General features: G+C 42.3%; 1 protein-coding gene across 1 annotated transcript in view; it reads right to left on the bottom strand.

The window, feature by feature from the left end:
- Nucleotides 1-4,078: 4,078 nt before the first annotated feature.
- The window catches only part of RTFDC1 (replication termination factor 2 domain containing 1), a 26,315-nt gene continuing 16,946 nt past the window's right edge, over nucleotides 4,079-13,447 (bottom strand). The window contains exons 6-9 of the mRNA XM_008634980.2: nucleotides 11,318-11,431; nucleotides 8,354-8,408; nucleotides 8,175-8,267; nucleotides 4,079-5,803 (exon numbers count right to left, since the gene is read on the bottom strand). Of these exons, the coding sequence (XP_008633202.1) occupies nucleotides 5,619-5,803; nucleotides 8,175-8,267; nucleotides 8,354-8,408; nucleotides 11,318-11,431 (447 nt within the window). The 3' untranslated portion in view covers nucleotides 4,079-5,618. The remainder of the gene's footprint in view (nucleotides 5,804-8,174; nucleotides 8,268-8,353; nucleotides 8,409-11,317; nucleotides 11,432-13,447) is intronic.

Raw genomic sequence — 13,447 nt, forward strand, 5'->3', positions numbered from 1 at the left:
AAGAGACTCAACCCCGCCCAGGCCCCGGCCTGCGGCGGCTCCAGCCCAGCCATTCCCTTCGGGATCGATGCATTTCACAGCATTTTCGGGATGCTCCAGACGCCCCCGCGCCCGCTCCCCGCTGTGGATCCCGCATTCCCCGGGATGCATCCTGGTGAATCCCCAGGAGCGCACCTCACTCATTTACAGATGCTCGTTCGCAGGGAGTTGGGGGGAAAGGTGTATGGGACACTGAGACTTCGCCCGTTCAGTGAAATTCCAGCTTATTTTGCGGATTTTGCCCACCGGAGCGCCGGGCTGGCGGTGCCCATGGAGCCTCCTCACTGCATCCAAGGGGGACCGGAGCGCTGGGAGCTGTTTAATGATTCCTTAAGGAATGGGAACATGCAAACCAAATGAGCTTGGAGTAGCTTAAATCTCAATGGGGGAGTAAATGGCTCCAGCTTAGTGGATCCGAGCAGCCCAGCACAGCCCTGCTGACCGCAATTCAAATGCGAGCAGATTGGGCGGCACTGAATTAAACAACAGCGCTTGTTCATATATTAGGAAAGACAAGGAAAAAAAGCTCTTGGAGAAACACTTCCTGCTGTGCTGGATGAGCTCCTCGGAGAGACTAATCCGGCGTTCTGTCCTGGGAGTCACCAGCACCAAATATACCTGAGAAAGGTGCGAGGTACGGACACCGCATCTCCCCAGGGACCGCAGGGGTGTGTGAATGGTTAAGGGCACCACGATAAATATATAAGAACTGGGTAGTCTAAAGTGAAAGATTAGAGCTCAACGTCATACAGTTGAGCAGACAATGCAATTTAATGGCCGAGTTTTCAATTTTGTTAATATAATTTATTGGTCCCAGTCAGATCCCAGCAGGGAAGAGGAGCCCAGCTTCAAAGGACAGCTCTTGGCTCACTAAAAATCTATGTACTCCCATAAGGAGTGCCACATTCTCACCAGTTCCACGTTCTGCAGAGGCTGGCTGGCAGCTGAAGCAGACAGGGAGGGAGCTGGGAGGTGGCACTGGCCGGGCAGGGGAATCCATGGGGTGAGAGGAGCATTTGCAGGTATTGTGGTTGGCCTGGCCAGCGCTAATAATCATTGCCATTCATAAGCATGAAAGAGCCAAGTATTCCCACCCCCCGCTGCCATTTGAAAAGTATCTGACCTAATTATTACTATCCCTGTTGTGTAAATTCAGCACTTTGTCAGTCTGAATAAATGTACATTAGCCTTAATATGAGTGAAACAAGTTTAAACAATGAAGGCAGCTTTGTAAAGCTCCCTCGCTTTTTAACTTATTTGACACCACACTAAAGAGCCCATTTAGACTAAAGAGTTCAGCACATTTTGGGACCCATTAAATGCCCAGGTTGAGACTAGATATTCCCTTTTTCTTTTTTTAATTTGTCCTCCCTAGTTGCTAAAGTCAGCAGAATTGAGCAATAAGCTGCTTTGCATTTCTTTAGCTTTGTAGGCAAGCTGCAGAAAGCTACACCCATCCCGGCCAGCACAGCAGCCCTTCCAAGGCAGGGCAAACCTCACTTATCACTGAGACTAAGGCATTCCTTGGAATTAGTTTTAATTAAAAAAAATTTGCTTTTAATTAAAAAAAAAAAAAACAAACACAAAAAAACCAGAAGAGGAAACTCATGGCACAAATGTGATATTCATGACTGTTAGGAAAACTTACACTGTCATATTGTTTCTATTTTAAGCAAACAACATAGAATTTAGAGTCAGGTCAGCCTTGCGTAGAATTACGGAATTATTATGGTTGGAAAAGACCTCCAGGATCATGGAGTCCCAGCTGTGCCCAATCCCCACCTTGTCCCAGCCCAGAGCACTGAGTGCCATGTTCAGGCCTTCCTTGGGCACCTCCAGGGATGGGGACTCCAAACCTCCCTGGGCAGCCCCTGCCAAGGCCTGAGCACCCTTTCCAGCAAGGAATTTCTCCTGATCAAGAAGTGACAAACTCCAAGTCTATCCCGACTCCAACTGATGTCACATTTAAGACAAGGCCTGGAAGAAGGAGAAAATTCCCCGTCTTGGCTGCAGCACAAATGCAGATCAGCCCCAGAAGAGCAAAGGGGCTGAAAAACCAGAGCATCATCACCTTCATCATTCCCCATTCCCTGCCCTCCTCTATCATTGAGGAAATTTCTGTAGGCAGCAGAAAGAAAGAGGCAAACGAGAGGAAACAAGGGAAGAACTTTGTGGAAAAAGTAGCAGTGCAGTCAGAGCTGAACACTTCTGCAAGGGGAGGGGTTGCTCTTCACCAGCGAGCCCTTGGCTTTTGAGAAAACCTCTCACAGATACCCCACAAAGGTTGGGTTGTGCTGGATGTGTCACAAAGAGCTGGCAGGGAAACATTTTCAAAAGAGAATTTCATTTTACTCAAAGCCATAATGAAACCGGTTCTTTCCCAAATGGGATCTGTGGTCTGTCTGTAAATTGAATTCTGTCACTGACCTGTAAGAGATACTTGAATCCACATGAAGCTCAATTCCTGACAAAGCCACAACTCCGACACCGGCAGCAGCACCTCCCCAGGAACTGGGCACTTGGATGGATATTTAGATGAAAATCCTGGTTTATAGGCAGAACTGCAGATGGATTTGGATTCCATCCCTCTTACTCATTTTGAAGCTCGGTTAAATTTGAAGCACAGCAAAACCCCAACTCAATTATAATTTCTAACTGTCAGGAAGGAATTCTATCAGCTCCATCCTCCAGAAGGAAATCCACAGTCTAGCAGTAATCAGTTCCATTTGTGACCCTCCCAACAAAACACTTTTTGTCTGTGATTTGTATTCAGCTTAGGACACACTGATTTCAGACCCTCTGTGGATTGTAATGTCTAAACAGCCCTTTTATTTTTAAATGCAACCAAGAAACTATTTGGCAGGGTCTGAATCTAGAGCAAAATCTCCCAACTGCACAGGGGGGTCTGGGCTGCACAGCAAGGCAGGACACTCACAGACAACTCTGTTTGTTCAGTTTAGCTAAGAATAGGATATGAGTAAGAAATATTTTAATCTAACAAGCATCATGTTTTAAAGGGAACTTCCAGCCTTTTTGGCCAATTTGAGTGGCATGTAATGATTTCATGGTGTGGCAGCTGGAGACCAAATGAAGCTGCAGTTCTGACCACTGAGAGCGGGCTGAGCTCTGCGGGTCTGGATGTGGGAACACCCTCAGGTTTTGGGATTCAGAGGCACCAATATGGAAAGGACTGAACCTGTTCCCGTGTGCAGACAACCAGGCAGCTCCCAGGACGGTGATTTAGGACACAGAACCTTCCAGGCCTTTTCCACTCGTGCACGCCTGGGCCAGGTTTCACCACCAGTGTGTGGGGAAGTTGCTGCATTTCAGTGCAGTCCCCAGAGGGCAGGTTCCACACCACAAAAACAGCCCCCTATTATACAACTGGCACTAACTGGATGCTTTTTTGAGCTTTTCAGAAGAGAGGCCAAGGCTTGAACAGCATGGAAACAAAACTAACTGTCCCATGAATTCCCCAGAACAGCCCCATGGACGCAGTGCTGCAGGAGACTCATGTGGCATCTCAAAACCCCAGATTTCAGATTCCAAGACTTCCGCAGTTTTCAACTTTCACCAGCATTCAAATTCACCTACATTAAAAGAAAATTAAATTGCCCTCTCCAACAAAAAGCAAACCACAACAAAGCAAACATCCTCCAGCAAACTATTCCCTTGAATCCATTAAAAGTTGCCAAGTCAACGTTCCAGCGCCCGCTGCCCATCCCGGGCTGCCAACAGCACAAGTGGCACTTTGGGCTCCTGTTCGACACCAGCTGTGGCAAGAACTGCACCACAGGCCAGAAATATTTCACATTCCAACAGTGTTTCACATGCCAACAATACATCACATTCCTTCACAGCTGGAGTTTTGGAAAGGGAAGGAGAAGTCCCCACTGAAAACACTTCCATAACCCAGAAGTGTTTGAAGAGCTCCGTCCCCCATGTGGGGATGGAGGAATATTGGACACAACCATGGCAAAGAGGCAGAGCATGAGCTGATAAACCCAGGGGTACAGGAAGAATCTACACATTAACCAACTTATTAGCCAGGAATTTGTTTTAATAGATGAGCAGATCAGACTCAGAAAAGGAGTCACTATTATGGCCCAGTGGGCAGGAAAACCTGGGACCAACAGCTTGGACTCTGCCTGATATCACTAAGAAAAGAGAAGCAAAACTAAATATTGTGTTTCCCTGTGTATTTTTTAGCAAAGTAAAAACTAAATCAAAAGCTTTAAATTAATTCCCTTTAGGATTTATAACTGCTGTAAGTAGAAGAAAAGTGCAGTCCTATAAAACACTAATAGGATTTTAACATGTATTGTCAAACAGAATTAGACTGCAAATAAAAGCCTTACTATGGGACACCTCTAGTGCAGAAATTCATTATCTGTAAGCAACAAATAATAAAGGATAATAAGGAAAAGAATACAGAACAAGGAGAACAAAGTTGATTCCTAGCTATGCATACAAAATGTGCCTGAATGCTTCCTGGAAGCTCCAGCAAACCTCAAACTGTTTGATGTGCTGACATCTCTGGAAAACAAAAATTCTTACCACCACACAAATTCTACAGCAAGCCAATTTTTAATTATACCCATCAAAATAATAATAAAATCCAAGCAGTTTCATTCAACCTCTTTGAATCATGGAGACCACCTATGCAAATATCAACACAGCATTTGAATCTCCAGGTAACTACTGCCAATTATAAATGGGGACACTTTAAAAAATAAATTACAAGGATAATGAATCATTTTCACACACAAAGGTAACAAGGTAACTTCATGCAGTGGTTTTAAAAGCCTCCTCCTTTCTGCATTTCTCTTCTGGTTAGTTTGTGCCAAGATTTAAAAAGCAGATTTCAATTTTAAAAGAGGGAGGAAAGTGAAAAACTTCCAACCTTCCCTCTGGTCATTCCATGTAGGTATTATGGGATTAAAGCATTGACAAGGGAATATTCTGCTGTTAAAAACAGGCTACAGCAATATGGACAAGAATGTTGCACAAACATTTTCATGACTGTGCTCTCTCATCTATTCTGTCAAAAGGTAAATTATTTGAAAATACCTACAGACCTTTCAGAAGCATATAGTTCTACTGAGGGCCCAGTTGGCTTGACAAAAAAAAGCATTATTTATCTTTTTGCTGTCAGAAAGTTTCAGAGGGTTTGAATTCTGTAGTTATACATTGAAAACTGTAATTACAGTGGTGGCACAAATCAACAGGAGAGCAGGAACTTCCCCCTCCCTGCTCCTCCTGAGGACACAGCCCTGTGACTGAGGATCACAACATCCAACTGGGAGGAGAAAAGAGAATTTTTGTGCAAAAAATCCAACATTTCAGAATGAGATCTGCTGCTACAACATGGATTCTGCTGGTCTACTTCTTATTTAACAGAATGTGTTAGCCATCCAGCTAACACAGGTTCATCAGCTGTGAACAGGTTTACAAACAACTTACAAAGAGAGTAACTCCAGATAGGATGAGACCACCACGAAAGTTCTGTATCAGAGTTGGACAGAGAGCCCTGGGGGAGGAGAAGAGCAGGGGCTGCTCCACTGAGGCTCCTCATGGTTTCAGAAATAGTAAGCTGTGTGAGTAACCCAGTTGGAACACTCCTCCTTGGAACGTTTTGCTGAGCTGTGAGTTGTAAAAATAGATTTGTAAGCCTCAGACTTGTCCTCGCTGTCTGCAATGGATCTCTTGGTGGTGGTGGAAGAAGCTTTATTGACTTTTCCTGGGACTGATGGATTTCCATTCTCTGAGGGGAAGAAGGAATAGAATGAAGCATGACAGCTTACAGTGTACAAAGGTATTTAAACAAAGATGAAAAACAGTGTTTGAAAATTAAAACATACACATTTTTCAGGTCTCTCATAAATAGCTCCCATAACTGGACTCAACAGCTTTTAGAATTCATACTCAAAATACATTTAGAAATCTTGAGAGAGGAATTCTGTAAATCCCTTGAGCTGCAATTCAGTCCTGACAACATTTATTCCTCTGTGTGAAAATTGGCTCTGAGCTCTGGTCTGAAGCAACATGAAAGCCCCCAGCAGCCTGCAGTATTGTTTAGAAATCAGCTATCAAATGCCAAAAGCAGAACTTGTGCCACACCTTCCCCAGGGAATCCCTCTGCTCCCCTTATTCGTTGCAAAGTTACGACCAACAACAAAGGTCTGCATCATTTTATATTCGTAGTAGGGAAATGCCCATCCCCTGTTTCTGATACCGTTTTTCTCAGTGTATTTTATCTACTGCTACATAAAAAAAAAAAGGGGGTTTTTTTGACTATTTCATCTCCCAAGCTGCAGAAGGGTATTTGAAAAAGCCAAGTCTGGTGCAAAGAAATAAACACAGAAACTCGACATCTTGAGTGAAACTCAGGCACAGGGGCTCCCAGGAATTGTGTGTGCAATCCCAAATCCTCATGGAATTGTGTGTGCAATCCCAAATCCTCACAATTGAGTGTGCAATCCCAAATCCTCATGGAATTGAGTGTGCAATCCCAAATCCTCACGGAATTGTGTGTGCAATCCCAAATCCTCACAGAATTGTGTGTGCAATCCCAAATCCTCATGGAATTGTGTGTGCAACAACCCCAAATCCTCACAGAATTGTCAACCCCAAATCCTCATGGAATTGTGCGTGCAATCCCAAATCCTCACAGAATTGTGTGTGCAACCCCAAATCCTCACAGAATTGTGTGTACAACCCCAAATCCTCAATTGTGTGTGCAACCCCAAATCCTCACAGAATTGTGTGTGCAATCCCAAATCCTCATGGAATTGTGTGTGCAATCCCAAAACCTCATAGAATTGTGTGTACAACCCCAAATCCTCACAATTGTGTGTGCAACCCCAAATCCTCACAGAATTGTGTGTACAACCCCAAATCCTCAATTGTGTGTGCAACCCCAAATCCTCACAGAATTGTGCGTGCAACCCCAAATGCTCACAGAATTGTGTGTGCAACCCCAAATCCTCACAATTGTGTGTGCAATCCCAAATCCTCGCAGAATTGCGTGTGCAACCCCAAATCCTCACAGAATTGTGTGTGCAACCCCAAATCCTCATGGAATTGTGTGTACAACCCCAAATCCTCATGGAATTGTGTGTGCAACCCCAAATCCTCACAGACCAGACCCTGTTCAGCTTTGCAGAATGTTTGCAATGCCACCAACAGTTGTCTGGAAAGCGCTGCCAAACCCTGGATTTGGAAGAATACAAGCCCAGAAACCTCAGGGTGCCGTGTTCACAAATTGACTCCCATGCTACTGCCATTCCTCATGGATTTTCCTTTATTTTCCTCTCTCTCCTCTTTTTAATCTCTTGCTGGTCAATATAACAGCAGCCAGAAACAGCAGTTTCAAAAGGCACTTTTTTTTTTCTTTTACACCCTCAGAAAATAACGAATTCATTTTCATTATTACAAATATGAGGCTGCTCAACATCCAGGAGCAATTATCATCATCTGGGATGAAGTATTTTTAGAAGTCTCTCCTGTATAAAAGCAGACAGCAGAGGGCAGGTCAGGCATTGCTGACAGAATTTCAGCTTCTCCCAGTTTATCTATGGATCATCACTGTCAGATTCTTCAAATTATTCTGATTTTTTTAACGTAGAGGATTTAATACTTCCCACAGAAACCTCAGACTGACCTTAAAAATGTACCCATTCTGTGTGAAAATATCAGTATGGGGACATTAAATAGCAGAAAAATATTAAATAAAGAGAGGGCACCATCCTTTGGGTTTAAGGGCTGCCAAGTTTACTCCAAGCTTCAAGGCTGCTGTAGGTTCATCAGTGCATCCTGAAGTTCTGTCCCAGTGCTCCCAAGGACACATAGCAAATTAGCAGATAAAACGAGGACTAAAAGTTAAATAATCAGGGATTTTTAACACAATTCATCCAAATAAAGTGCCGTAACATAGTTTTTGACCAGCTGTACATCAGGAAACTGCAAATTCTCCTCCACCACCTCGCAGCCAACAAAACAGACGTGCCAAACCCTGGACCGTGTAAATAAGAATTTCTAAGCTCATCCATTCAAGTTCCCAAACTAAAGCAGTATTAGAATGACAAAAACAAGCAGATCTGGTCCCATTTTTCACATTAAGATTAACCACCAACCTGAACTTTTGGTGAAGACAATCTGCCTGTTTTCCCCAGAGCTGGAATTGACACAATCCTTTCCATTCTTAGCTTTTGAGGGACCTGGAGAATCTAAAAGAATAAAAAAAGCCAAAAAAATGAAGTCCTGAATCAGCTTCAAGACTCAGAAGGTGACACAGAATTGGGAGCTGTATTACCTGCAGAGGTCTCTTGCTGAGAAGCTGCTCCTGCTGACTTAGATTTCTTTGATTTCTGAAACAACACAAGCAGAAATCTGGTAAGGGACTGAAAGGAGATAAAACTCCCAACTCATATTTGATAAACACACAATTGAATTCAGTACATTTTTATCTCTTACCCAGTGGAGCTTTTCTTTCCACATTTTTTGTATTATTTCTACATGGAAAAATTAATACTCTTGGGAACCCTGCAGTTACATTAAAGAAAACTACAGGACAAAACTGGATTTGTCTGGATTTAATATTTTGCTTTGCATACTTTGAAAGGTGGGTGTGTTATTATCATTAACTGATCATCTGAACCCACACAGCAGGGCAGCAAATTGTACAACATTAATAAGACACAATTAATTGTAATCAATAAAGATGTTTTTCAAGAAAAATTTCAGGAGAATCCTGAATCTCGTATTCACTAAATTTTGTTTGGTCCATAAAAAAATTTCTCCTGGGTACCAGCCAATAACTGGACCCTGTGCTGTAGCATTGCTTGGGAAGACAGGATGCATGTAGTTAATCTAAAGTTTTTAAAAGCATCTGTGCAGCAGATTTTCCAAATTAATTTATGTTTGTACAGATTAAAAAACACAGAAAAAACCAAGAAGAATCCCATTACTGGCTTTGATTACATAAATGCCAAGCTGAAAAAGAAAGATGTATTACAACAGTCATTAGCATTACTCTCACTGGATACATTCTGAATTGTGAACATGTTTTAAGACAGCTGCACAACCTCAAAGAAAATAAATATATTTAATTCTGTTCTAAAACTCAGGAGAATCCCTGCTGTGAAGCAAAGGATTAATGCTCGAGGGAAAAAATGCCCCAGCAAATGTTGCTGCAAAGCTGAGCCAGGAGGTGGTGGCAGAGGATCACGGCTCTGCCTGCAAACATCGCTCTCCTGGTGTGAGAAATCCACTCAATGGTTTTGGGTTGGCAGGACCTTAAAGCTCCCCATTCCACCCCTGCCACGGGCACACACACCTTCCATAGACCATTCCCATCCAGCCTGGCCTTCAGGTACCTGGAAAACCTCAGTGCAGGGGATTTCCACCTTTTGTTACGGGTGGATTTCCAAGGAGAAGTCCCATCCCAGATGTCTGTAGCTCTATGGATGTGTGTATTCATAGAGGTGTTTCACTATGGGCACAGTGGCAGAGCTGAGCTTGAATAAATTTTTGTATTAATGCCAGCTGCATCTTCCTGATGATTTGTCTCATGGGGATAAAGAAAAGGAGTTTGTGCTTCCTGCTCCAAACACAGCAAGTCCACTGAGCCTGCTCAGAAGGAACTGAGGAGGAAATAACAAACTGGGAATTGTGTTGACACTGGGATGGAGCTCCCAGGTCTCAGATGGTGCCAGTGACAGCAGGGGCTGGTTCCAGCTGCAGGGACCAGCTGGGGCACCAAGGTCACCACCTGAGGCTGCTGAGAGATTTGCAAATCCTGTCCTGAAATTCTCATCTAACCAAACAAATCCCATTTGCATGTTCCCCCACAGCACAGAGCCCCAAGACCAGGGCACGGTGTCCTTTTGTGCTGTCACCCTAAAAGCCACAACTGCCTTGGACATTCAGGTACTTCTCTGCTGAGCAGAAGCTGGGGACAGCATCAACTTTCAGATTATTCAAAATTATTTGACCCAAAGCTACAGGTGCTTTGCTAGGACCCTGTTCCTAAAGCAAACCAAGTGCAACCAACCACTGCTTTTGGGGCTGAGCACTCATCTGCCAAGATCTGCAATAGTCTAGCATCAAATTAAAAAAATTTTTTTTCCAAAACTTTTAACTACTGAGTACTGAGGGGGGGGAAAAAAAAGAAAACCCACCTGAATAGACACCATGAGATTATCATTCTTATGCCAGAAGCTATAAGACATGATATGCAGAGACTATGAAAAACAGGAAACAGAACAGCAGGATTTTTATGGAAAACCATCCTTTTGATGTATTGCCCAGGCCCAGCAATGCTGTACTGGCCCAGATGAATAAAGGCCCTGTGAGGAGCAGGAATCATATGCTCCCTGGCAAGGAAAAAGGATTTGTTTTAAAACAAACTAGGGAAATATTTGCATGGCAAAATCAAGGGATGAAACCTCCATCTCAAGTCTCAGATGCTGAAAGCATCAGACAATGGCTCACGTTCCTGAGATCCAGCTAAGTCTGAGCACCCTGGCCTGAGTCAGCACTAAAGGTTTGCTTGCTTTGGCATCCTCCAGGAAGCAGTTCAGGGAAAAACAGCAGTGCTGAAAAAATTCCCACATGCAGAAGTGTCATCTGACAGCTCAGCACCACGGAACAGCTCCCACCTCACAGGGCAGTGCAGCAGAGCTGCAAGGACTTGATTTCCACCTCATTTTACCTGGTCAGATAAAAAAATGCAAAGGCCTCAACAGCATGGTGGGAATTAGGTGGGAATCAAGTCCTTGCAGCTCTTCTGCACTGCCTGGGAAAACCACAAAACATGATAAATTTCCACACTTACATCATCAGCCCAGGAATGCACAGATCCCAACATCCTGTTTCTGGCAGAGGCCAATAAAAGACATCTTATTTTATAAGATCAAAAAACTGATGCCATCATCAGGAACTGCCACAAGAACTACAGGGATGACGTAGCTCATTACTGGAGGTAATTCATTTCAAGGAAACCCTGGAGTATTGCTGGCACAGAGTCCATTTTGCCCATTTTGAGAGCACAGGGCATTGCCTGCTGGGCAGAAGAAAGTTGAGGATGTACAACTTCAAGATGTTCTTGGCAAAATACACACAAAAAACCCCACTGCTTTTCAAAGTAGTGCTTAAATACAACACAGCTCACAGAGTAAATTCCTCCATCTGCATAAAGATCAGCAAATCTAAGAGCAGATTCATTGCAGACAAGAATTCTTCCAATTCTGTAATAAATAATGTATAAAAATCTTACCTTTTCTAATTTACTTTTAAGTCTTCTCGCCTCCATCCTCTTCTTCAGGATTTCCACATCTTCTTTATTACCATTAAGGATAATCACATCTTCCTCTTGAAAGGGAACACCACACTTGATGAAAAAAAAGGACAAAATTGCATATTTATTCTTCTGTCTCCTATAAACAACACTCTGCACTAATTCTTCTTTTTTTCATGAAAAATAAGGTCCCTTAGTGTATTTTCTGTTCATGGGTTCCTTGCATTACTGGCACAAATGTACTTAAAAGTACTCCTAATTAGAATCTACTCCATTTTCTGAACCTCACAGCTAAAACCCAAAAGCACTTTCTGATTTTCAGTCATGAATGCATTTAAGACCTTGATGCCATTCCGCTCTAGAATTTGTCTTTCAGCTTAGTGAGATAAGAAACAAAAACTGATGGGAGAAGTTCCTTTACACTGACCAGGGACACCACCTTTGGTGTTATTCCTCTACATGTGGAACAGACTGCAAGTTTTTCTCTTCAGCTGGTAGACGGGAAAACGTGAAGGTGTTGTACTATACTTATTATTATTACTATTCTTATTATTATTATTTCTATACTGTGGGGATAAAAAGGGGTCACAAAAGCAGAATAATTCATTACCCTTGCCTTGCTGTCTCATTGGATTGTACCACAGAGAGCAGACCCTTATCTGATTTATCAAACACTCCCAAGTTTCCAACTACTTTCATAAATTAATCTGGATAATGGCTGTAATGTGCTCGGTGTACTTCCACATTTGTTTCATGGTTGAAGGCACAGATGTTTCCCTGTGCACATTTGCAATCATTTCATGTATGAGCACATTTGACCATGATGTTTTCTTGTCCAAGATCTCAATTTGCTTGTTTTTTGGTTGGGTTTTTTTTCTTTTTTTTTTTGGTTATTTGGTTGGTTTTGTGGGAGGGGTTTTTGGGTTATTTTGTTAAATGCAGAAGCTTTCTGCTAATCTGCAAGATTAATTTATAATCCTGCCTCTGCTATTACTCTTCTTCTTTTTCTAAACAAAGGTTTCGAAAGGTTACTCCTGTATTTGCAGTAGGAATTAAACAAATGAAAGGACATATGGGCAGGACTTTGCTCAAAAGCTGAGCACAGCTTCAAAAATGAACCTGAACCCAAGTGGTCAGATTGAGAGGAGAAGCAAGGGTTAGAGAGAGGCACAGGAGGGCAGGCAGGAAGAGAAGTCACACACAACAAATATTTTTCCATTTCTACTCAGTGAGAAGTCTTGGCCTGGTGTGATCTCACACTTGGGAGTGAGAAGGCTCCAAAATCAAGAAACCCCACAAATTCAGTTCTAGAAGCCCCACAATTTCTTTTCTAGGGTGTTTCCTAATACAGCATTTTTCAAACCTGTTTTGTTAGTAGATTCTAATTTTATTAAATGTTGCATTTTGAAAGAGCAACCAAATCCAGGTTCCCATCTGGAAAACACAGGTGGAATTGTTCAAAACTGAAAAGTATTTACAAGAAACAGGGAAATAAAGACAGTGTTCTCTTTCCATTCCCTGAAACAGGTAATTTTTTGCCATGACAACACTGGATTATGTCAGAGACCATATCCTTCCAAACATCTCAGTGTTTTAATAATGAGATAAAAAGCAGAAAGAAATTTCAGTTTTGCAAATTCAGATGTTTGCTCTTTCAGATTAATTAAGGTCTTGGGGTAGATGTTTGTTTTATGATATCACAGCGTCTCCTTTGCTGTACCTTGTTTATTTTGGGACTTTAAACATATATGAAGGTACTTGCTATAGTTCTTAGCACCTTGAATAGAGGACATTCCTAAATGAGATAGTTCTTATCTTTCTTAAAGTATAAAACACGGAATTTTTTAAGAAATAATGAACTCTTTATTTAAGATGACTTCCTGAATTTTAGAGTTTACAGTTTCGGCTGCCTAAGACAAGAGTTGTATACTATTTCTTTGTGTAAATTACATTGACACACTGATTTTTTTATAGCATCTAAAATGTAGTTCTATGCATGACTACTCCAGTCTTAATATAATACAAATAAACAACAGGCAAATACGTTTTCATATCTAAATGTTTACACCAGTGCTACAGTTTAATGTCTTCAGAGAAACCTAAAGACTC

The sequence above is a fragment of the Corvus brachyrhynchos genome, unplaced genomic scaffold, assembly GCF_000691975.1.
Source record: "Corvus brachyrhynchos isolate BGI_N302 unplaced genomic scaffold, ASM69197v1 scaffold10, whole genome shotgun sequence".
In the NCBI taxonomy this organism is placed as follows: domain Eukaryota; kingdom Metazoa; phylum Chordata; class Aves; order Passeriformes; family Corvidae; genus Corvus; species Corvus brachyrhynchos.